Source organism: Balaenoptera ricei, chromosome 4 (genome assembly GCF_028023285.1).
Source record: "Balaenoptera ricei isolate mBalRic1 chromosome 4, mBalRic1.hap2, whole genome shotgun sequence".
NCBI classification, from domain to species: Eukaryota; Metazoa; Chordata; class Mammalia; order Artiodactyla; family Balaenopteridae; genus Balaenoptera; species Balaenoptera ricei.
In genome coordinates this window covers 30,553,879-30,580,404 of record NC_082642.1, presented here as the reverse complement: position 1 = coordinate 30,580,404, position 26,526 = coordinate 30,553,879, and the positions used below count along the sequence as shown (strand labels likewise).

The 26,526-nt window shown below is 39.2% G+C and overlaps 1 protein-coding gene across 7 annotated transcripts in view; it reads left to right on the top strand.

Annotated features, from left to right (window-relative positions):
• Positions 1-26,526, top strand: part of TBC1D5 (TBC1 domain family member 5) — a 537,570-nt gene that overhangs the window by 399,226 nt on the left and 111,818 nt on the right. For all 7 annotated transcript variants that reach the window (XM_059920388.1, XM_059920390.1, XM_059920392.1 and 4 more), the window contains one exon: positions 10,015-10,121. In XM_059920388.1, coding sequence (XP_059776371.1) covers positions 10,015-10,121 — 107 coding nt within the window. The remainder of the gene's footprint in view (positions 1-10,014; positions 10,122-26,526) is intronic.

Sequence of the window (26,526 nt, the reverse complement as noted above, 5' to 3'; positions counted from 1 at the left end):
TGGCAGTTATGTCCTCTTTGTGGTTCAAAACATTGCTCCTTTTTATTTCATTTTAGATCTCCCCTTACTCCTCAGCCATTATCTGTCTATCTGCCAGTGTTTCCATCTGTCCTACCCCAGAATTTCTGTTTCTCTATTTTCTCGTTAAGAGCATGTTCAACATTATACTGATGTCAGAATGCAGTTAATTTCAACTATAAATTGAATGTATTTGTCTTGTCTGGAAAAGCTTTACCCAACCTCAGGGACTAGGAATAAAGACTCTCCCAAATCACACAGTGATGTGCCACAGAGTTTATATCAAAGCACAAACTGGGGGTCTTATTTTTTTTTTGGGGGGGGGGTCTTATTTTTGAAGGAATGTTTAAACAGTTCCTGACTGCCAGCTCTCTTTCCTCTCAGACGTTAAATACTGTCAGTTATTTTTATGACCATCTCAGATGTAGATATTAATATACCCTTTGGGTTACACGTGTACCATTTATAAAATTGAGTGGAAAGTACAGAGAACCTCCCATCTGCCTCCACGCCCACATACGCACTGCCCTCTGTACTATCAGCTTCCCTCACCACGGCAGCCCATTCGTTACAGTCGATGAACCTACACTGACACAGCATCATCGCCCAAGTCCGTGGTTTACTTTACAGTTCCCTCTTGGTGTTAGACCTTCTGTGGGCTTGGACCAATGTACAGTGACATGTATCCACCCCTGTATATCACACAGAGTAATTTCCCTGCCCTAAGAATCCTCAGTGCCCCACCTGTTCATCCCTCTCTCCCCTCTAACCTGTGACTGCCACTGATCTTTTCATTGTCTCCATAGTGCTACCTTTTCCAGATTGAAATATAGTTGAATCATACATTATGTAGCCTTTTCAGATTAGCTTCTTTCACTTAGTAATATGGCATCTAAGTTTTTTACATGTCTTTCAGGTCTTGATAGCTCATTTCTTTTTAGCACAGAATACTATTCCATGGTCTGGATGTACCACAGTTTATTTATCCACTCACCTACTGAAGGACACCTTGGTTGCCTCTGAATTTTGCCAGCTATGAATAAGGCCACTATAAATATCAGTGTGCAGGTTTTTGTGTACAGTACATAAATTTTCATTTCATTTGGGTAAATACCAAGGAGCACGACTGCTGGATTGTGTGGTATATGTCAGGAGCTCAGCTGAGCTGGGCGCAAGAGAGAGCCGAGCTTCTAGGTATTGGAATAGCCAATTAAAGCAACAAGTCAAAAATGGAAGAGTTAAGCCTTTAGTCACTTACTGTGGTGGTATAATAAGCAGGGGTCAAAACCTGGAGAAAACGCCAAGCCCTCTGTTCCATTTCACCCACGGAACGGCACACTGGTTGAGGGCCAGGTGATCAGCACAAATGTGTGGTCTTCTCACTGCTGAGGGAGCCCTGAGCGAAGAAGTCTGGCAGTCTTATGGACCCTGAGATGGTGGCGGTGTCAGAGGGCGGGAGGTGAGGCGGAAAGGCGAGGAGTGGAAGAGTACCGGCTACTAAGTCACACGAGGGAAGGCATCTTCACGGTTTCCTCCTCCTGCCCCCACCTGACGAGGACCACTGCCCAAGGCCTCAGATAAAGAGATCTAAGAATGAAGGCACCGGGGCTTGGAATATAAGTATGTGGAAGATCATGCCCGATGAGTTGGCCTGAGACCTTGATTGCAGCTCCTTTCAGAGGGTACAAGGTGCTGGCTGTGTACCAAGTCTGGAGTGGGGAGGGCAGTTCTCCCCTGTGAGGCCTGTCAGGGAAAGCCTTTGGTATTGGGGTTCTTCAAAGAAAAAGAACCAGTAGAATATATAGAGAGAGAAAGAGAAGAGGAGATTTCTTATAGGATTCGACTCACACAGTTCCGGAGGCCTGGAAGCCCCACAGTCGGCTGTCTGTAAGCTGGGAACCAGGAAAGCCAGTGGCATAATTCAGTCCAAGTCTGAAGGCCTGAGAACCAGGGGGCTGATGGTGTAAGTCCCAGAATCCAAAGGCCTGAGAACCAGGAACTCCAGTATCCAGGACATCGTAGCCCAAAGAGAGAGAGAATTCACCCTTCCTAGGCCTTTTTGTTCCATTTGGGCTCCCAGCGGATTGGGCGATGCCCACTTATTGACGAGGGTGGGTCTCTTCACTCAGTCTACTGAATCCAGTGCTCATCTCTTCCAGTCGCACACTCACAGACACACCCAGAAATCATGTTTACCGGCTATCTGGGCATCCTTTAGGCCGATCGAGTTGGAAACATAAAATTAACTCTCATACCTTTCTAATTGCCTGTGGTTAGGCCTGAAAAATCACACACAACTGCCTTTCAGAGTGGCTGTACCGCTTGGCATTCCCACCAGCAATGCATGAAAATTCTTGTTGCTCCACATCGGCACCAGCATGGGTGGTGTCAGTGTTTTGGATTTTGCCCCTTCTACTGTGTCATATTGTCTTTTTAATGTCTATTTTTTGCCTCAAAAGAATTTTAATTTACACAACTCTAGAAATAGAGATATGAGAAGAGAATTATTTTCCTGCTGAAATTCTATTCCATGCTCAAAATTAGTAGTTGATACCCCACCCTGGCCTTCTATAAAGGGGAAGAAGTGGCTAATCTCCTGTACCGTAATCTTACCCTTCCACACACTTACTCCCATTCCACAGTTTTCTGTTGCCCTGGAAAGCAATATGGCAGATGGATTCAAGAACTCTAGGATACCTTTTATGGGCAAAAGCCAGCAAAATTACATGCGTCACTGGAATCTTACCCAGGTATACTCAGGCTTCCATGTCCATGTGTTGCTGCCAAAGGAGAATGTGAATAGTCCTGCAGAGTGACTGGGGCCGTTCTGTCTGATTCACAGAGAAAGGAAGATGGTGATCTTTGCTTCCTGACTACTTATTTCCCCATTTCTCCACCCAATTGCCTCCCCACCTAGATTCTTCTTTCCCTTCAATCCACCTGCCCAGGTGCTCAGTAGAAATGTCATTAAAGTGATAAGGATATCAGATATGAGATGTTATATTAAGGTCCTGCATTTACCTCCATTGCTCCTAAAATCCCATTGAAATAGCATCAACCCATAGGACACAGAGAATTAGGAAGGAGACAATTAGGGTAATTTTGGAAGCAGGAAAACAGATGGGTGAGTGATAACTGACTTATCAGATCCAAGAAAGCTAAATACAAAATTGATAATGGAGAAAGCCAAGAAATAACCCATAGAATTCCTAAAAGTGTAGAAATTGGCAGTGCTGGGTACTTCTGGAAATTGGTAGGGGGAGGGAAGGAGTTAAGACTAAAAAATGAGAACTGGTTGAAAGTCTATTTAAGAAGCAGTTACACCCAGATCTCCAACTGTACCTTCAGGATTTATTCTCTGCGGACGGTAAAGTGGAGGGTCTTTGAACCTGGGACTCAGGCAATTTTAGTGACTGTTGAACCGCCAGTCTTCTTTCTCAGGATGTCGAAGCTAGACTGTCTCCCTCCGGGAAGAGTTTGGGAGAATCTTCTCTGAGAGAATCTAGTCAGCACAAGAGAAAAGGCTTGGGGTGGCCCAAGAGTGACCTATGTCAACCCCCAGCATTCACAAACCCACCCAGCTATGCACACACAGCTGTCTTCAAGATACCTTTCTTTGTACTGCCCCACTCCTCCACATGAGCAGGTATCCCCAAACCACCACACGTTTGAGGAGAGCGTCGACATGAAAGCAGAGATCTAAACAAGCAACCAGGAAAAAAGCAACTTGGAGGCCACAGAGACTGTGCAAGGAGGAGAAAACTTCTTAGAGAGCTAGGAAATACATTATTCAAAGGAAAAAGTGTAATTGAAAAATAAAGTATCATGGAAATAGGTGGTTGGAATATAAAATTGAAAAAGTGTCCCAGAAAGAAGCACAGGAAACCGTGAGAAAGCAAGAAAGAAAATTAGAGGACCAGGCCAGGAAATCCAACATCTAGCTATCATGATTTCTTATAAAAAAAAAAAAGAAGAAGAAGAAAAAGAGGGAGGGAGGGGGGAAGGAAGGAATAAGAAACACAAAATAAACAAAATAAAATGGGAGGGAGAAAATCATCAAAGAAACAAGAGAAATTTCTAGTTCAACAAAAGAACATGAGTTTCTAAATTGAAAGGACCTGTTATGTATGAAAACAGAGGCAAACCAAGGTATTCATCATCAATCTACAGAACAATGTGGGGGAAGAGAAGAGAAAACAGATCACAGAAAGGATTAGGAATTGGAATGGTTTGAGGCTTTTCAACTGGAAGCCAGGAAACTCTGGAACAATGCTCCCAACAATCTCAGGGAAAAGTATTTCCAACCTAGAATTCTGTACCTAACCAGACTATTAATTAATGTCAAAATAAAATCTTTCAAACAGAGAAGTTTTCAAAAATTCATGTCCTGAGCATAAAGCTTTTGGAGAGATGGGCTCCACCAAAATGAGAGAGAAAAGCGAGAAAGAAGCAGGTAGGTACTCTAGGAAATAAGGATACAACATGTGCAAGAGGTAAAAGACATCCTCAGGGTGAGGGAGCAGGCCAGAGGCCTCATGAGCAATTTCCTCAAAAAAAGGAAACTGACAAAACATCTAAATTTTTAAAAAGTATTAAGGGGAGATTTATATGACTAGGGGAGCATTTAAGATTAAATTAATGTTAAAAATATAAACAGCAAAGCAAATGAAAAAGCAGGCAGTTATAAATTCCAGGAAAGGAAAGAGGCTATACAAGAAAGGAAGAGTAGTCACGATATACTGTGTTGTTCAGCTGTGATAACATTTGCCTGGTTATAAAAATGAAAACTCAAGAAATTGTTCTAACCAAAATTTTGATACAACTTGACGTGGGAGAGACGAAGGGTGACATGGAGGTGGTGGAGGGTTGAGTTTCAGTGCTGGGGTGTGGTTGTATATGGCAAATTGTACGCACGTTATACGTGCTTACTGACTTTTTTTTTTAACATGTTAGAGATGGTAGTTGTTCTTAGTCCATCTTGTTACCTTGAGAAGGTATATCTAAATATGAAATAATTTGACTAGTGTTTCACTTCAAAATGTTCCAGTTGTAAGTATAGTTAACTCTGACTCAGACATAAGCTAATGGTCCCATTGCTTTAAAGTTTCTCAAAACAATCACGTCTCTGGTTATCTTTACTGAGCTCATTATTTTTTTGTTTGTTACTACTGGAGAAACTTATTTATTTTATTTTATTTTTTTAATTTTTTTTAACATCTTTATTGGATATAGTTGCTTTACAATGGTGTGTTAGTTTCTGCTTTATAACAAAGTGAATCAGTTATACATATACATATGTTCCCATATCTCTTCCCTCTTGCATCTCCCTCCCTCCCACCCTCCCTATCCCACCCCTCTAGGTGGTCACAAAGCACCAAGCTGATCTCCCTGTGCTATGCAGCTGCTTCCCACTAGCTACCTATTTTACGTTTGGTAGTGTATATATGTCCATGCCACTCTCTCACTTTGTCCCAGCTTACCCTTCCCCCTCCCCGTGTCCTCAAGTCCATTCTCTAGTAGGTCTGCGTCTTTATTCCTGTCCTGCCTCTAGGTTCTTCAGAACATTTTTTTTTTTAGATTCCATATATATGTGTTAGCATATGGTATTGGTTTGGAGAAACTATTTAAACCAACTCCCTTAGACCACTCCAGAACAGTTGTAGGCCCTTTAAAGCAGGGCCCCCCAACCCCTGGGTACGGGTCCATGGCTTGTTAGGAACTGGGCCGCACAGCAGGAGGTGAGTGGCGGGCAAGCGAGTGAAGCTTCATCTGCCGCTCCCCATCGCTCGCATTACCGCCCAAACCATCCCTCCCCCACCCCCTCCCCCCAATCCGTGGAAAAATTGTCTTCCACAAAACCGGTCCCTGGTGCCAGAAAGGTTGGGGACCGCTGATTTAAAGGTAGAGACAGCAAAGTCAGCTCTGCTTCGGGTGGTGGGAGTGCTATTTATTTAGCAAGAGTCAAGCAAGATGGGGAAGCACATGACCTCACATCCGTGCCGTTCTTACAGAATCCCTACAGACAGAGTAAACACTTTTTATAAATGAGAGAAATAAGGGTTTAGTGAAGTTAAGCAGCTTGCCTAAATTCACACCCACAGTAAATGACTAGCCAGCCTTCTGATCTAGATCTAATCTAGATCGTCTGATTTCAGATTCCATAGGTTTTCCTAAACGCCTCTCACCTTTGTCTTAACGTTCCCTAAATAAGCGCTTCAGAGTGTGGCTTTAGTACTCTGTTTTTAAAGCATATACATCCTTGTGTGCATCCTTGTGTGCAAGAGTTAACACCTGTCCTTCTGAAACTATTCCAAAAAACTGCAGAGGAAGGAACACTTCCAAGCTCATTGTATGAGGTCACCATCACCCTGATACCAAAACCAGACGAAGATTCCACAAAAAAAGAAAATTATAGGCCAGTATCACTGATGAACATGGACGTAAAAATCCTCAACAAAATACCAGCAAACCAAATCCAACAATACATTAAAAGGACCAGACACCATGATCAAGAGGGATTTATCCCAGGGATGCAAGGATTTTTCAATATCTGCAAATTAATCAATGTGATACACCACATTAACAAATTGAAGAATAAAAACCATATGATCTTCTCAATAAAGCATATACATCCTTGATTTCAAATGTAGGTAGATAGCAAAACTCAGTCTTTTTTTTAGTCTTTCACTTTTTTTTCCTGTGTCACTGCCCTGCTCTGATAGAATAACCACTGGAGAAGGAACAGTGTGGTGGATTAGTTTTTCAAGTTCAAGAAAAATTTGCTGCCAAAATCATAACTAAATTTGTATCCTATCAGATTCCTACTATCTTATTTTTAAAATAGTTTGTATTATTCTCTTTCGAGTACACTAAATTGGACACAGTTATTCAAAAGGGACTTAATACTGGCACATGTAATTGCAAATGAAAAGTACAAGTTTTCATTAAGAAATTAGAGATGGCATTATCTGAAGGCAGGGGGCAAGAGGGAGGTGAAACCTTACCTCTACCCAGTTAGGTTTTCCTCTGAGATTCTTTCACAAAATGATTGAGAGATAAGCAGGCAAGTTGATTAACATGTATACCTCATGTACATATGGGAGATACCCAGGGGAAAATGAGCGACCCTCAAAGAGATAGCTTTAGATTTCAGGATTAACTACCACCTTAATAGATAAAGGGGAGGGGGGATGTAGGCCTCTTAGGGGAGAGTAAATGATTTTTAGGAAAGATGAATGGACCCTGAGAAGAATAGATGCAAGGTATCTTTGTGACAGAGTTTGTCTGCAGGGATTTATGACAGTTGAGTTCCTTTTGGAGCACGTAGGGAGTTGAAGATAAGAGGAGTTCAGAGAAAACCTCTCCAGCTCAAAATAGTCAGTATACCAAAGGGGCATATTTGGGGGTGGCGCGTCCTGAACCCCTGTAGCCAAACTTCAGGGTGCCGTGTTCTGCTACCTTTCACAGCTCAGACTCGTTCGCCATCATATCCCTAGTGCTACTGCCTGGCACGGGATTTTGTAGATGCTCAGAAAACGTACATGATATTCAGTGACTGCAGGGATGGATTGATGGATGGATAGGAGAAAGAACGTTAGCTCCTTCGTTTGTTATGCAAGTAGAATATTAATATGTTATTTAGCTTCCCTTATTTTGTGAAATGTATTTTATTTGTAATTGTAAAATGTATTTTACAGCTTCCTATAGTTTCAAAAGTTTTTTCAAGTTGTAATAACATAGGATTGTCGCTCTGGTCCCTCCACATAAATGCCTACCTATGTCAGACTGCTTTACACGCTGGGTTAATCTGATCTTCCAAGCTACTTAAAACTACTACACAAGAGTACTAACATTAATTGACTTTTCTATTTGCAGTGATTATTTGCATCCATTATGTCACTTGATTTTCAAAACAATGGCCTTTCAGAACAAAGCCCTGACCCTGCCACTAGACTTCTGAATTTCAAATCTTGGTCCACCACCAAATCACTGTGTGACCTGGACAAATGATTTAATCCCTCCAAGGATCAGTTTTCACATCTGTAAAACAGGGATAATAATAATTGTACCCTATGATAAGATTGTCATAGAAATTAAATGAGATGCCGGTAATGTTCTTGGTATGGGGCCTGGTCTCGGAAAGACTTCAGCAATTCGTTATCATCTTAGAGAGAGTAGTAGTGGTAACAGCTGCTTGTTGTTACGCGTCTGCCCTCTGTACTTTCATTTTCTCCAGGGTGAGGACTGCGTTTTGTTCATCTCCGCCTCGCCTCCTAACGTAGGGCCTGTCATGCATTAGGTGCTCAACAAATGATTATTGCAATGAATGACGTAGGCAGGCAAATTTTTTTTAAATTGGAAAGTTGTTTTCCAAATGACTGAACTTAAGCTCTGAGAGGTTACTCCCAACAGGTTTTGAGCGTCTGCTATAAATCAGTCATTTAGATTATGTCCTTGAGTCTCCAGGCAACTTTATGAAACGTTTTCAAGTGGCGTCCCAGGATGAAAGCCCACATCTTTGAATCCCGAGCCCAGAACCATTTCCACTAAACTCCCCTGCCTGTCTTACAAAACATACAAGAATTCTTCCTGGGCCAGTGACTAATATATAACCATTATAGCATTTGGGAAAATAACTTTATGAGTTAGAAAATGAATTGATTATCTAAGTTTTATTTATTTGTTAGATTGCAAAGAAAACCGGACGTGAAAATGTTATACTATTCTCAGTACCCTAGGTTTTTGAATTCTAGAGTAAAAAAGACAGCAGGCAACTGAATGTGAGTATGATAAAATGAACAAATAAGAAAAGAAGAGTCTGAACAGATAAAGAAAGGGTAGGATAAGTGAGTACTTCACAAATGAAAGCAGATGTATGAAATTACAAGCTGTCAGATCAGCAAAGGAAATGAAGATGATAAAGTGGTTCCTTACATAGATTATAATTGTTCGTTTTGCCCAGTCCTGTCCCCTTTCTCCATAATGTTCATGGGAAGGGGGATGTTCCCAGCAGAAGAAGGAAAGAAAAACCTAAGAGTCAAGGGTATTTCTGATCACAAAAAAATTATTTTGTGACTTATGTTGTTTCTAGTGAATCACAGTTGTTTTCCTACGGAATATTTTTCAGCTAACCGTTCTGATTAATGAAAAGGATTCAGTCACAACCACAGGAAGTTGCAACTGTAAAGTTTGTTCACAATCATGCTGCCGAGGCCGTCAGCCTGGCTTACAAAACAAGAGTCGCTAATGGGCGCAACTGTGACAGCAGTGGCAGATGGATTGCCAAGAAATGAAGTAGTTTACATAGACCTGCCTGAAAAGATGTTTTTAATAATTGCAGCCATAATTAGGTTGATTTGGGGGAAAAAAATTAAATGACGGTCTAAGGAACACAGTTAGGCTTATCTATGAAGATTTTGACACTTTTCCTCCAAGAAATGCTGCATAAATATCTTTCCTAAATTTCTTGTTACCTTTAGGAAAACAAATAATTGGAAGAAATTATATTCTCTTTAATTTTGAACTATGTAATATTTATATATACAAAAAATAAATGTAACATATGTAAGTTGTGAAGCATAGTAATCAGGGTACATAATATTTTATGAGAATTTTAAGCTGGTTCTTTCCCATTCATAAGATTTTTGTTACTAATTTCCAAGCAGCAAAACTAGAGACATTTAAATACAGCCATATAAATGGCAATAAATGTGCATGCTTCTAAGAGTTTATTTGTGTTGCAAGCGCACACACATATCTATATCTGAGGCTCTTCCTTCCAACACCGCTCTGACGATGAGTGCTGGTATATTAGTACAGTGTGCTGCTTCAAAGGCCATTTGGTAAGGATCCCCTCTCCCCATTTCCTTTTGTCCAAATCAGTCGAGTTATTGGTTTGCTTTCTTTGAATCTAAGTTGTTGATTTTGTTTCTCTTAGTAATGCAGATATCTGAAACAGCATTGCTTCTCAATTGCTTTTTTTTTCCTTTTATTTAGTGATCTCTAGTAACTACCAGACCTGTCTTGGCCTTCTGATGCATTACCCACTCATCGGGGATGTTCACTCGCTGATTCTTAAGGCTCTGTTCCTTCGTGATCCCAAGGTAAGATTTCCATGTGGGATGTTCTCAGTTTTAAGTGGGGTGAAAAACTGGTTTCTCTACATGACTCCAAGAATTCCTAATGTAGAATTTGCCTAATAGCAGATGAATTGCCTACAGGCCACAACCCCACATACCTGACGGTCTAGCAACTCAGCGGGCAAATTCAAAGGACACTGCCCTGAGAAACAGGAGCACACATCTCTTGTAACTCAGGAGGTTGTTCTGCCCACCTGCTTCCTCGTAACTCAAGGAAATAGTTGAGCACCTGCTTCTCCTTATAACCACACTTCGCGCCCGGGGGCCAACTGACCCACGTATAGCCTCGAGAGCCATGTGAAGACCAAGACATTAGAGCTCTAAAAAGGACCAGTTTTCTAAGAGTTTATGATGCAGTGAAACACTAAATTATTTCATATTATGAGCATGTATTTCTTATTTTGCGGGTGAAGAGTAACCTAATAAAATAAAGATTTAAAGAGACTTTAATGCTGATTTCTCTATTTGAACTTAAAGCAAGTCACCAAAATTTTCTTCACACTGCAGAGAAAAAGTGTGCTCTTTTACAACTAATGTTACATTTCTTGAAAATAAGAACATTTAATGATCTAAAAAAATCTGTGAATCCTTGATGCTTTTGAGCCAAACAAAAATATTGGATGAAGTATAAGAGAGAAAGCTTCAAACACGAGGACTAGGATGCCAGGCACTGGGTGGTAATCCCAGCCTTGGCTCTTTGGCAGAGCTCCCAGCAATCCTGTTGGCAGCTGTCGAACTGTCTTTGAGTCAGTCTGTCTGTGATTCCACTGCCAGAGCTCTGTCTGATCAACGCGGACCTCCAAGTTCAATGTACATTTTGATTCTGAAGGATTTTTGTCCGTTCATCGGTTGTTGACTTCAACATTTGAGCATGTATTTATTCTTTGCTTCATTTAAAATTATTGTTTTCCTGTAGCCTATATCCATTTTCTGCAGAAATACACAATTTTATGTCATTTCTCCTACACAAAATTTCATTAGGTATCAGAAATACAATCTATCATTTCTAATACATAAGGTAGCATTTTTTGTTTTTTCTGGTAAGGCTTAGGAGTCAGACTGAAAAATCTACAGTCTCATATTTTTTTTTATGTATATGTAGGCTGTATAAGTATATATTTTTAATATGAAATAGTCAAGATTATGGCATATCTATAAAAGGAATAAAGGATGAAGTTTCTGGTCAATGAGGTATCTGAGTTTTGGTCTACAAACTTAAAGGTAAATTCTATCTGCTCAGCATTGAGAATTACTAGAGTCATACAGAGTGGGAAAAAATTGCTAAAATAACTGTTTGAATTATCTACTTGTGTGATTTGTTGGGTTTAATTGAAAGGAGAAACAAATATGTTATCTAAACCTATCCATCTTGGTAAGTTTTTTCCTAGGTAAATATGGTTGATCTTCCTATAAACCATTCACTCTTATAGTTGCAGAATTCCGTATACTAAATTCCTCAATGTTGTTAGTGGAATCCGTAATTTTAATAGAGTACTTTTGATCTTAAAAAGATAGTATATATAATATAGAGAATAATGAAGCCAATTCTACAAGCATTAAGAAAAATTTTCTCCAAGGTTTAAGAGAAAAAAAATAATAGCATAAGTATCTAAAAAATAGTATTCCCCACTTTTACATTCAGGGTCTTACCAAGTAAAACCAATCAAGCTAATTGTCCAAAAGTTAGGACTTTAAACTGGTATTTCTGAGACATGAGAAACTGGGCAGAAGGAGGGAGTCATGTGTAAAAAGCTCTTGAGAACAAGTTCGTGGCATGATGATATCTGTAGGGAAAGATAAAGCAAGCTGCAGAGTACTAAGGGGGTTTCAGACGGCCAACCCAGCAAGGTGGTAGTTTTAGTTAAGTGTATGTAATGGCTGATCCATTGACTTTATTAGTAAATGTCAAGTGATAACTAACATCACTTGGCATGTGTGCTAATTGGAGGTCTATCGCAGTGTGGTGTCCTGGGTCTTGCCAGGAGCCTGAGCTAGGAATCGGGACACTGGGCCAAGTCTTGTCTCTCCTACCAAATGTCCTTGTGATCTGGGCATTCACGCTTGCTAAGTCTTGGTCTCCTCTTTTGCTGCCTCTAACAACCTACCCAAGCAGAGCAGCCTTTGACCATAAAGAACTGACGTCTAATGATATAGTAAGATCCAATCCAGTGCTACAAAGGCACAAAAGAAGAAAATAAAAGTAAGTTTATATATATCGTAAAAATCCACAAGTGGATAGAGCTTTCAGTGTAGTTCATGTCAACTATAAAGTCATAGAGGAGGCCATGTAAAGAGAGGGAAAGACGATGCTAGTACCCCACCCACAGCCTCTGAGAATCCAGACCTCAGAGTGCTTTAAATGTTTTCTATTTATTAGCAACAATGAAACACTTAAATCAGAGTAAGTATATAAACACACAAGTCTCTATGAAGTGACCTAGTAGAAAGAGGAGATTTGAGGCATGAAAGTTTACTTTCCCGTATCCCAGCTTCACATGGCAGTTGTGCTGAGTGCTACTGACAGACTCAATAAAATAAAAATAAACAAGGAGCTCTGGGCCTCCCTAAATTCATTTTCAGCCTTCAGAGAAGCATTTCGTCCTACCACTATCCCTAAATCCCAGTGGAGACTGCTCAGTTGAGAATAGACTCTGCAGTAGAGCTTGAGACACTGAGCTGTTACTTGTTTTCTATCAGATGTCAGCTTTACTGTGAAAAGATTTCTCATTTGAACAGACTGAAATAATGGGCTGGTAAACTGTAATCATAGGATCATACTCCTTCACGTCTCCAAGTACTTTGATATGCTGCATTTGGTCCTCACTACAAGCTCCGAGACAGCAGAACGGGTTATCTTTCCTCCTTCTTTTTCAGTGCAGAAAGGTTAAGGCCATGTGGCTTTCCCAAGGCCGAAACGCTTGTAAGCTTCCAAACTAGCTGGAATAGTTCCATGACCCTTGCTTCTACTCATCCCCTCTTGAGGTTCCCAGCCTCTGTTCTACCTTCTCCAGGAAGCCATTCCCAGGCTCAGATAAGACACGTCTTCCCTTTGAGTCCTCATAGCCCCTTGTAGTTTAGCGATTTGCTTGTATCTTCTATCAATTATCCTTCCTCATCATCCTGCTCGTCTGTTAGCATTTAGCTCTGTGTCCTGCAGTGGTTGGTATTAAGTAAAACAATGGTAGAGTTGAATGCTGACTTAAGCACTGAGCCTCTTCTAATACTGACTCTAATCCAGGTGGATCTCACTCACCTCACATATTTCTGGAACCCATATCCACATTCCACAGAAACCATAGCCAATGGTATATTTGTCAGCTGCCATTTTTATCAAGATGGTGAAGTGACCCTACAACTTGAACTGAAAGGGCATCTAGTTCCTTAATTTAATATCGATCAGAATTATTTGAAAACCTGTTATCACCTTCAAATATTTTGGAACAAAGAAGACACAACAAAGGATCTAAATAATATACTTCACTTAGACTATGCAAATTTCAGAACTGCAAAGAACCGAGAGAGTCTAATTCAGCTCCTCCTTCTGTATGTGAACAAACTGAGGATCAAGGTATTTGAGAGACTTTTTCAAGGTCACACAGCTTGTCAGTGGCAGAGCTAGCCGTTGAACCAAGATCTTCCAACCACCTTTCCACACAAGAGCTGTAGCTTCATTAGTTTTAAAAATAGTGGAATCCTAGTTACTGATATTTCTCATATAAATTCTTTTATTTGTAGTAGATATTTATTTGCATCTGTAATAAATGAAACTGCCACGTATATAAGTGACCCAAGAACTACTTGAAATGTTTGTAAATGTATGCTGTCTGAAGAGACTGGATATCAAATATCTGTAGCATTCTATACTCTGTTCACCTTACGATATGGTTTCTATACTTAGCTCTTCAGACCACAATCCTGATTCTCGTTTTCCTCTTATTATATTAGAATCACTGAGCAGATTTCCAAAAACAATCCGCTAAACGAAGTAGAGGAATGGAAGGATGACAGTCTGAAAAATATGAAGTGATTAAAAAACATTGTTCTAACTAGTTGTTCAAATTCCAAAAAAAATTTTAAAACCCGATTAGAAACAAAAGTCATAGAAAATGTGAACATATTGTGTTCCTTAAATAACCAGATGTTCTCTCCTTCCTGAAGGCAGTAAGAGCTAGGAATAAAAGGTTTAAAACTATTGTTTTAAGTTAACTGTGAATTTTGCAAATCTGTTTTTTACCCTTCAGCAAATAAAATTCTAATACAGAAACATAAGCAAAGTAATTTTCATTTTTCGGTCCTCTCTTATTTGTGTTGTATGTTGAAGTGTTAACCTTATCACAAAGACTTATTACAGATGAAATACAGTACATGAATTAACACTGTAGATTATTCAGTAAGAATTTGACAGCTACCGTTTGTTTTGAAGACTAGACTAGTCCCCCAATATTATATTTCTGGTAAGTTTGTAAGCATCCCTTTTAGCAGTGACTGTTATTGTTTATGGGAGAAAATTGCTAGAAATAAGACAATTTAATTTTATAGTCATTCTTGTACACAGAAACACAAAATAAAATATATATACTATAAAATAAATATAAATATATATATATAAAATATAGTGTACAGTGTTCTTGTGCTTGGCCAATTCTGATTTGGCTTTTGTTTGGAGTTATGTTAAATATTGCTTTTTAAAATTATAACTTCTGAATATTCAGATTTTATGCAGGTAATGGATTTTTATTCTTTAATTCCAAAAACCCTCACTGTACATGCAACTTTTTAATGTCAGGTGGCTTTAGTAAAATGTCATATATCAGAATTGAAAAGTGGTGAGTGGATTCAAGCTGGGTGATGATGATAGAAAATGCTTCATTCCGGAAATGCCATTATAATGTCGTCTTCTCTGAGCAGTGAAGGACCTAAAACCACACACACTGACTCTTTGAGGAGGATGCACCGTGTCCATTTATTTACTTTTCCTGATGTTCCCATCTGAGGTTCTGTTCAGATTTCCTAGGATGTTTCTTGTCTGATTTTGTTACAGAAAGAATGTGTTACTTCTGTCTTCGCCATCCTTTTTTTTTTTTTTCCCTCCCCTAAAAGCTGGAACATTTCTATGAGAACTGCCTTTCTTGGAGAATCATTTTTCTGTGTGTGTTTTCTCTCTCAGTGACCAAAAAAAATGTGTTTTTTTTTCCTTCATATCTGAGCTGCATGACTATATATTGTTCTTTTTTATCACTAGATTATAACCAATTGGATGTTTATTGTAGTTAATAGTTAAGTATTGACGACTCCTCAGTTATGTTTTCACATTTCAGTCAGAAATATAGACTTTTTGACATAGACTCACATTTTAAAAAACCTCAAGTTTTACTTCAGAGTAAATGGTAGCTTTCAAAAATCTGTAAAAGAATAATCAAAAGATCTTTATTGAACCAGTATTTGTTATTTATTATGTTCAAACATTTCATAAAGTAGAATTGTGTGTTTCTCAAAACTTATTAAGGGTTTCCTAGGGCCTTAAATAATTTTGGATTAGTTTTATAAAAGTATTTTGAATTCATTTATTTATTCAGCAAATCTTTATTTTGTATCACAATGTACTGGGCACTGTTTAGGTTCTGGTAATATAAAGGTGAACCAAAAAAAAAAAAAAAAATGGCCCTTATCATTATAAACAAGTAAACAAACAAGAAAATACTCAGTTTGTCATGTGTTATAAAAGGTACAAATGGGGTATCATCCTTAAAATAATAAGAGCAGGAAGAACCTGAGCTGGGGAGGTACCGTTTCCGGTGAGGACTATTGGAGGAGAAGGGACTAGCCAGGCAAAGAGCAGGGAGAGGAACCGCCAGGCAGGGGAATAGCAAACACAAAGACTCCGAGGTAGGAAAGAGCTTGGACTGTTCATGGAACTAGAAGACCAGCAGCCTGGGGGGCCCTACCTGAGACAGACAGATGAGCCAGGGGAGGCTTGCTAAGGTCACCTTTTGAAACTCCAGAAAGATTGCTGGATTTGTGATGATTCTTCCTGATGATTAAGACATCCTCTTCTTGTAAACTACTCTTGCTCTCAGCCAGAAGTTCCAAAAACTCATCTTAAATGTGTTCCCCACTTGATAAAGCACATTCAGTTATTCAGACCTCTAGGCTGTCACATGGGTCTGGCCAGTAGGTTCTTGTTTGATTTAAGAGGACTGGGGCCAGGACTCTGAACACTTTTGGTCAGACATGTATTACTTTTATCTTTTAAAAAACAATGTTGGCTGCCTTCTATATATCACCAATCTCAGTCAGTTTTGCTTTCATTCATGTCAGCATCATGCTCACTGTGTAGTGTCAAGGGAACTAGACCCGTCTTTCTTGTCTACCAAATGAGAGCTCTGCAAGGTCCGGGACTAGATCTTCAACAGCATAAATCCTGTGTCAGCCCCCGTGAGGGAAGCTCAGAATTCAGATTTCACTTCCGTCACAGCCTGCTGTGTTTATTGGGCAAGTCACCCTTTTCTTGAACAAAGAGGCTAGATCACATAATGTCAAAGGACCCTTCTGGCGCTATTTTAGCAAGATGCAGTTCAACTCAGCAGATCCCTTTTTTTTTTTTTTTTTTTAATTACTTACTGTGTGTAGAGGATGAGAGTTGGTCACAGTTCCTTATACATGTGAACAAAACTGTTACGGAAGGTAAAATGAGTGAGAGTATTGCAGAAAGGACAGATGATTTCGGGCTTGGATAGTCAGAAAGGCTTCCAACCGGGCTTTTTTTTTTTTTTTTTTTTAACATCTTTATTGGAGTATAATTACTTTACAATGCTGTGTTAGTTTCTGCTGTATAACAAAATGAATCAGCTATACATATACATATATCCCCATATCTCCTCCCTCTTGCGTCTCCCTCCCACCCTCCCTATCCCACTCCTCTAGGTGGTCACAAAGCACCGAGCTGATCTCCCTGTGCTATGCGGCTGCTTCCCACTAGCTATCTATTTTAAATTTGGTAGTGTATATATGTCCATGCCACTCTCTCACTTCATCCCAGCTCACCAATTGGGCTTTGAAGAATTTTGCTGGGACATGTTATTCCATCTTAAGAAAACAGTGTAAGCAGAGCTCCTGAGAATTGCTGAAGCAAGTGGCCGGGCTGGGCCTGGCAGTTCTCTAGCCACAGTCATTCATGGACCCCTCAGGGACTGCCCTCAACATCTTATATATTAGCAGACACTGTTTTTTTTTAACTAAAGCATAGTTGATTTACAATATCATGTTAGTTTCAGGTGTACAACACAGTGATTGAGTTATACATATATATGTATATATACATATATTCCTTTCAGATTCTTTTCCCTTATAGGTTATTACAAAATATTAAGTATAGTTCTCTGTGCTATACTCAATATTGGTTATCTATTTTATATACAGTGTGTATATGTTAATGCCAACTTCCTTATTTATCCCTCCCCCACCCCCCCATTTCCCCTTTGGTAACCATAAGTTTGTTTTCTCTGTCTGTGAGTCTCTTTCTGTTTTGTAAATAAGTTCATTAGTATCATTTTTTTTAGATTCCACATATAAGCATTATCATAGGATATTTGTCTTTCTGTGTCTGACTTCACTTAGTATGATAATCTCTAGGTCCATCCATGTTGCTGCAAATGGCATTATTTCATTCTTTTTATGGCTGAGCAATATTCCATTGTGTATATGTACCACTTCTTCTTTATCCATTCATGTTGGGTGGACATTTAGGTTGTTTCCATGTCTTGGCTGTTGTAAATAGTGCTACAGTGAACATTGGGGTGCATGTATCTTTTTAAATTATGATTTTCTCCAGATATATGCCCAAGAGTGGGATTGCTAGATCATATGGTAATTCTATTTTTAGTTTTTTAAGGAACCTCCATACTGTTCTCCATAGTGGCTGTACCAATTTACATTCCCAGCAACAATGTAGAGTTCCTTTTTCTCCACACCCTCTCCAGAATTTATTATTTGTAGACTTTTTGATAATGGCCATTCTGACTGGTGTGAAGTGATACCTCATTGTAGTTTTAGTTAGTTAGTTAGTTAGTTAGTTAGTTAGTTAGTTAGTTAGTTTTGGCTGCGTTGGGTCTTCATTGCTGTGTGCGGGCTTTCTCTAGCTGCAGTGAGTGGGGGCTACTCTTCGTTGTGGTGTGCAGGCTTCTCATTGTGGTGGCTTCTCTTGTTGCGGAGCATGGGCCCTAGGCACGCGGGCTTCAGGAGTTGTGGAACGCAGGCTCAGTTGTGGCTCGTGGACTCTAGAGCGCAGGCTCGGTAGTTGTGGCGCACAGGCTTAGTTGCCTCACGGCATGTGGGATCTTCCCAGACCAGGGCTCAAACCCATGTCCCCTGCATTGGCAGGCGGATTCTTAACCACTGTGCCACCAGGGAAGTCCCTCATTGTAGTTTTTATTTGCATTTCTCTAATAATTAACAATGTTGAGCATCTTTTCATGTGCCTTTTGACCATCAGGATGTCTTCTTTGGAGAAGTGTCTATTTAGATCTACTGCCCATTTGTTGATTGGGTTGTTTGGTTTTTTGATATTGAGCTCTCTCTATGAGCTGTTTGTGTATTTTGGAGATTAATCCCTTATGGGTTGCTTTGTTTGCAAATATTTGCTCCCATTCTGTAGGTTGTCATTTCATTTTGTTTATATTTCCCTTTGCTGTGCAAAAGCTTCTAAGTTTAATTAGGTCCCATTTGTTTATTTTTGTTCTTATTTCCATTACTCTAGGACATGGATCCAAAAACATATTGCTGTGATTTATGTCAAAGAGTGTTCTGCCTATCTTTTCCTCTAGGAGTTTAGGTCTTTAATCCATTTTGAGTTTACTTTTGTGCATGGTGTTAGAGAATGCTCTAATTTCATTCTTTTACATGTAGCTGTCTAGTTTTCCCAGCACCACTTATTGAAGAGACTGTCTTTTCTCCATTGTATATTCTTGCCTCCTTTGTCATAGATTAATTGACCATAAGTGTATGGGTTTATTTCTGGGCTTTCTATCCTGTTCCACTGATCTATATTCCTGTTTTTGTGCCAGTTCTGTACTGTTTTGATTACTGTAGCTTTGTAGTATAGTCTGAAGTTAAGGAGTCTGATTCCTCTAGCTCCATTTTTCTTTCTCAGGATTACTTTGACTAGTTGAGTTCTTTTTGTTTCCATAAAAATTTAAAGTTTTTTTTTTGTTCTAGTTCTGTGAAAAATGCCATTGGTAATTTGATAGGGATTGCATTGAATCTGTAGATTACCTTCGGTAATATAATCATTTGACAGTATTCATTCTTGCAGTCCAAGAACATGGTATATCTTTCCATCTGCTTGTGTCATGTTCAATTTCTTTCATCAGCGTCTTATAGTTTTCAGAGTACAGGTCTTTTGCCTCCTTAAGGTGGTTTATTCCTTAGTATTTTATTCTTTTTGATGTGATAGTAAATGGGATTATTTCCCTAATTTCTCTTTTTGATCTTTCCTTGTTAGTGTGTAGCAATGCAACAGATTTCTGTGTATTAATTCTGTATCCTGCAACTTTACTGAGTTCATTGATGACCTGTAGTGGTTTTCTGGTTTTCTGGAGCTGTGAAACATTGCTCTGCATGTTTTAGAGGAAAGAGTTTCTTTAGTGAAAGAGAACCAATTATAGTGGTGATTTATTTTTCTCAAATAACTAAAGAAGAGACTAGAATCCATGGTTAATTCTGTTCTCATTAACAATACACAAAACAAAATCTACAAACCAGTTCTCTGCTTTTTATTTGATATTTTACAATAAGGGAGAAATCTGGGCTTTTAGGGAGAAATATTTTAAATAGATTACTTAAGCTTTCAAAGCTATTAATCCTACTATGCATGTGTGTCTAGAAAGGCACTGAGGCCCCAAATGTAAAAGTATTAAAGTGTTACAGCACATCACAGTGAAATGTTTGTGCTGTGTCCCTGAGGTCAAGGCATGAAGTGGCTGACCTGCTTCACCACTGACTTGCTGTTACACCATCAGAGAAATCATTGAACCATTTGCAGCCTTAGAGTCAGGTTCACTAATTGTTTTTTTTTTTAAAGGGATAGGTGACTGGTAAGGCTGTAATTAGCCTATAATCTCTAAAGGTCATTCCCAGTTCTAAGTGCAGAAAACCTAGCTAATCACTTATTTTCCTTCTTGTATGTGAAGTAGGTTGTTCAGAAAGAAAAGGCGCTACTTTGAGTTGTTTCTATGTCATCCTAATGTTACAGTTTAAAGAAATTGAAAGCTAGAAATCACAAATTATGACAAAAAGATTATAAACTTAAAACTGACAAAATAGAAAAAAAGAGCATAATTCTTTTTAATGTAAGTAGTTATGGCCACAATAAATATTTTATTTGCCCCTTAAGTATATTAGCTCAGTAAACATCTTATTGCTAATTTAAAATATTAAATACCTTTTTTAATGTCACCTCCATATGCCCAGTTAAGGCACACATCACCTGTCAGGTCTCCTGAGGGAAGAGGTCACTTCCCCTACAAAGGCATTGAGTGACCCCTGCCTTTCCTTTCCATCTACCACCTTGTGCCTTATTGTCATCTCCATGTGCCCAGTTAAGTGGATGTATGGGTTATATCATCTTAAATGATTCCATATTTACAATATTAAAAAGATATCAGGGACCATGAACATCTGTTGTGGGTTTGCTGGATACCTTCTGCTAAAAAGAGTTGCCAAACATAACTTCTTTTTGAAAAAAAAACATACTTCAAACTTGCTTACCTCTAATGTGATGACAAGTAACTGTCAGTATTAAGGTACCATGCAAATATTTTTGAACAGATAAGCAATTTGTCTCTTCAAGGTAATGATGACATTTTAAAAATGAGTGAAAATAAGAGTTTTTTCAAAGACAGTCATGCTATGGAAAGGACATTTTAAAACTGGTTATTTGGAAATGTTTCATCTGTTTGTGATGTTTCTGGCCAACAACAGTTTAAGCGCATCACTTATTTACAACTCTCAAAGTACACTAAAAGATTATGGAAACAGAATTTTCTAACTAGATTTCTAAAGAATCTTCTGAATGAAAAGATAAAGTCAGGTTTGAATCCATTTTTTAAAATTTAGAAAAGTAACATCTTCCAATTAAATTTTCAGAAGAGTTGGATGATGGTTAAATTTATGTGTCAACTTGACCGGGCTAAGGGTTGTCCAGATAGTGGGTGAAACATTCTTTGTAAGTGTGTCTGTGAGGCTGTTTCCGAAAGTGGTGAGCACTGGAGTCAGTAGTCTAGGTAAAGAAGACTCTCCCCAAACGATGTGGACAGGCACCATCCAGTCCCTTGAGGGCCCTAATAGAACAAAAAGGCTGAGAAAGGGCTCCTTGATCTGGGGCGTCCATCTTCTCCTCCCCTCAGACATCCGAGCTCCTGGTTCCTGGGCCTTCAGCTTCTGACCCATCCCCACCGCCCCCTCACTCACCTCCCCCATTTCCTCTCTCCCTACTTCCCTATCCCCCTCCCGGTTCTCAGACCTTGGAACTTGGACTGAATTATACCACCGGCATTCCTGGTTCTCCAGCTTGCTGATGGCGTATTTCAGCATATCTCACCTCCATAATCACATGAGCCAATAATAAATCTCCTATATATCTATGTATATCCTATTGGTTCTCTTTCTCTGGAGTACCCTGACTAATACAAGCTGATTAACATTAAGGAAGAGAGAAATTTTATTCGCCAAATTTTAACAAAAATCTTGGCATAATTGATGGATTCCAAAATGAATACCATACTTTAGCAAGGGTAGCCAACGATGTCTTTCCTCCATTCAGACCTATATCTCCTTGTGAGGTAGCTTTTTCTGGCGTGTCATTCACAAAAACCGACTATCACAAAGCATTTAAGCAAAATTTCCAAAAAGTAAAGAAGCTTAGTCTATCACATTCCTACTGTTGAACATATTTTAGGAAGAGCATAAAATACCATAATATGTAAACTATTATAAAAATCAATTTAAATATAGCTTATTTTATCTCTCTCATTTAAAAATTCTATTGTGCATGTATTTTCTGATGTACATAATGGATTAGTACAAGTGGTTACTTGCATATGATTTGTAAATAAATAGTCAACGTTAAATGTCAAGCCCCCCGATTTTAACTAGCAAAGGAATAATCAAAGTTGAGAGATCCCTGCTCTAGGATCCAGTTGATCCTAATGCTTAGCCATCATGAGAGTCTTAAGGCTGGCTCTCAGCACACATATAATTCTGGAACTCCCCCAGACACCCATTAGCAGGGACAGCTTAGGAGAACATAGGCCTTACCCTTATCCTTATGAATGAGGGAGTTCTCCTTCATCCCTCTAGTTAAACTGATGCTTCAGTATCCTCTGGGCCATTGAATTTCACTGTCCAGTGGACCTGTTCCATCCTGGTCCTCTTGCCATGTTCTTGTAACTTGGATTCATTGTACACCTTTTCTAGATGATACTGCTGATGAAAAAGTAATTCCTTTAAAACATTCAGTTATAGGAATATTATGCATCTTGTAATTTGTTTAGAGGTGGTTGAGTCTCTCGATCATGTAATTATACCCTCATTTCCTCCTGAGGCCTGATGACGGTGAGGTGAAATACCCTAAGTCACTCTGAATTATGTGGCATAGCCGAGACCAGTCCCCGTGGCTCCTGCTCCCAGTCTGGAGACATCTGTCATCCTCCTCGTCCACCTTGCCTGCCTTGCAGACTCCTAGGATAGAACTTTCTCAATATTCCCACACGCACCATTTCCCCTCCTTCCTGAGTGGCCACAGGAAAATTAAGACAAGCTCTTCGGTCTTGTGCAGTAAACACAAAACAGTTACAACTCGATTACCCTTTCAAGGACAGTTATTTACTTGATTCCTCATTTGTTCATGGTCTGAATACTGAGTTGGAAAATTGGTCTATTGTTAATTAGTTTGCCAGATCTGGCCTCTAGGTTCAGGAAGTGTTAAACCCAGTGAAATTGATGGGGAAAACATATAAAAATAATAATTATTGTTCTGTATTGAAACTGACCTTTGCTTTTTCCCTCAACCATGTGTCTACAATGGCTGCCACCCAAGTGGAGGACAATAAAATAGAAAATGAGATTAAAGCAGTCAGGAGAGCCAGTTGATGGGCTTAGAGTGATAGTGTGAAATGCAGAGGGAAAAGGGAGGGGGCGTATACAAATATGAATGTTAATAAATGAGAATTAAGTAGCTGAAAGAAGTCACCTTGGACAACTTTTCTTCTTGAGATTAAAGTGTGTGCCTGCCACAGTGATCATTCTGTTTCATTGTTACACTGTGTTAGTTAAGGCTGGCCAACTGCTGTAACAAATGAACCCCTGTGTTTCCATACCTTAACACAGTAGGTGTTTAACTTTCACACAAGTGACAATCCATTGGAAGTCAAGGGTGGGGGTATCTCAGGGTCACACAGTTTTTTGGGCTTCTGCCAGCTCTGCTGTTTTCAACTTTGACCTTCCAGGGTTGTCCAGTACATTGATATCCCCGACAGGATGAGAAAACTAGTTGGTTACTGAACCAAACTTAGGTCTGCTCGCCTGCTCAGTAAAGCCAATCTACTGACACCAGGTTGTGGCGAAGGAAAATACAGCATTTATTGCAGGGTACCAAGCAAGGAGAACGGTCAGCTCATGCTCAAAAGACCCGAACTCCCTAGTGGCTTTCAGGGAAGGGGTTTTAAAGACAGTGTGAGGGACGTGGCTACAGGGTATGTGATGAGCTCGTGCACAGTTCTCAGATTGGTTGGCATCAAAGTGAAGTTTCAAGCATCATCAACCTTCTGGTTTCAACCAATCTAGGGTCTACATGCTTGCAGTCAGTTTTCCTCTGGTGGGCTCTGCTTCCTGTACAAACAGCTTAGGAATGTGTGTCAGGCCTGTATCTGTATTCTTCAGGGAGCTGCAGGTTCGGTGACTCTGCTATGTGGCCGACTTAGAGTCTGAATTGTTACCAGTTTCCCAGCCCAACAGCCATTCTTTGTTTCTATGTCTTCACATTTCCTGATCATTAACTCTTTGAGTCAGCCTTTTGAGACTCAAGGGAGACCTGGGAGACTAAGGCAAAGGCCTTTTACTTCAAAGGACAGGGGCACAGGGGCTTGTATATGATTCCAATCTCCCCTTTTCTTTGATACTCCTCAATCTTGAGGGGAACAGGTTCAGGAAAAGAAAGGGAGTAAAGTTTTGGATAGAGAGGTTAATCATAAACTCAGCAGAGGAACTCAGTTTTAGGGGGACTTTGTTTCAAGAGTTTTTCTCCATACATTGCCATTCTTAGCTGTTTTGATAGCCCCTTAAGCTTATCTTCTGTAGTGTTTACTGAAAATGTGTTGAAGAGAGATGATGAAGTGGAGAACTGTAAGATGTTGTACAGAATCGTCAGCCTTAGATCTGACCATCATCATGTTATAGGTTGAGGTTGTTAGTTACGTGATCCTTTCTGACCTTTTCTTGAAGTTCCTATTGTGGTACAAGTGCCTGATTCATCACTTCCCTCTTTCTCGCTATAACAATAGCAATAAAAATAGAGAATATTTCAAATTATTCCATTTAAAATAAACGTTGTATGATGCTTACCTGGTTTGAACTGACTTTGGGGAACACTGCCAAAGTAGGAAAATTTGAAGAAGGCAGAAAAATGACAGGAATGAGTGGAGTTGTTTCTCATAAACTCAGAAAAGAGGTAAACCCTTTACCCTCATCTTTCCAGCCAGTATCTGGAGAAATCCCGCCAGATTTTCTCCTGAAGGTTCTAATTGAATGTATCTATTATGTATTCTGCTTACGAAAGAACCCGCTGCCAAGAATGTCAGCTGTTAACTTGAGATCAACTACTTAATTTACTTAATTGATAACATCTTATTTAGGCTGTCTTACTTGAACTTCCTTGCATTTGAGTTCTAGAGACTAAGCGACTACACATGAAACAGTATTTGAAATAGCACTGAAAAAAAACTAAAATTTCAGCATATATTTAGGACTTACTCATTCAAAAGAAATTGACCTCTGATTGAACAAGGGAGAAGAGATTTCATTATCACAGAAGTAACACAGTTTGGTGCCCTAAAGGATTTCACTGGCGGGTTTAACGTGTGTGTGTGTATATTATTATTAAAATTAGAGTCATTTCCTACCAACCATTCCTTTTGCTGTAGGAGAGCAAACAATAGAATATAGATAGTATGAATGTTCTGTTTCCTTCCTCTCCTCTTTTCTCATTTTCTTCCTTCATTCCTTTCTTCCTTCCTTTTTTAAAAAAAATAAGACATACTTTTGAGCTTCTTGAAAACAGAAAATGCAGAGAATAACTTCGAGGAGCATTTAAGACAGTGTCAACAAAGGCTTGGTGAATGGATCCAAAGCTTTGGATGGTGAACAGTTAGTTGTATTTCCAAGGTATCCGCCTATTGATTGAGTCGGTGGAAAAATATATAGATGAGCAGGTTTGCGAGAATGTTTAGGTATAAGAAGGTTGGATGATGAGTTGGTTTTGAGTAGGTTGTGGGATATCCAGGAAGAGATGTCCAGAAGACAACTGGGAATGTGTGTCTAGAGCTGAAAGGAGAGATCTGGACCAGAGATACAGGTTTAGAAATCTTGGAAGATGGATATTAATTGTAACTGAGGGAATGCAAGTGATCTCAGGAATGGTATGTTGGGGAGATCAGAAGAGAGCTGGGAAGGGAATGACAGGACATAACGGGGAAAGAGGAAGGAACATGTGGAGAAGACTCAGAATGTGGAAAGCCATGAGAGGATAGACTTATATTTTAAATTTTTTTTAATTTTATTTTTTTATTGGTGTAACATTGATTTATAACATATAAGTCTCATGTGTACAACATTATATTTCTACTTCTGTATACACTACAATGTGCTCACCACCAAAAATTTAGTTTCTGTCACCTTCGAGTTGACCCCTTTACCCATTTCACCCTCCCCCCGCCCCTTCCCCTCTGATAACCACTACTCTGTTCTCTGTATCTACGTGTTTGTTTTGGTTCATTTATTTTGTTTGTTTATTAGTTATATTCCACATATAAGCGAGGTCATACAGTACTTCTCTTTCTTCCTCTGTCTTATTTCACTTTGCCTAATGCCCTCAGGGTCCATCCATGTTGTCCCAAGATTTCTTCTTTTTTTTGTTCATGTCTGAGCAGTATTCCATTGTATATAGATATACCACTTGAGAAAATAGAATTATAATTGCCCAAGTGTGGATAATCCCAAGAACCTGGAAATGGTTAGTGACAGATGTTGTAGAGAGATCAACTGAAATTAAAAATAAACAAATAACACTGTTGGAAGTTGCTGAGATATTTAGGGTGAT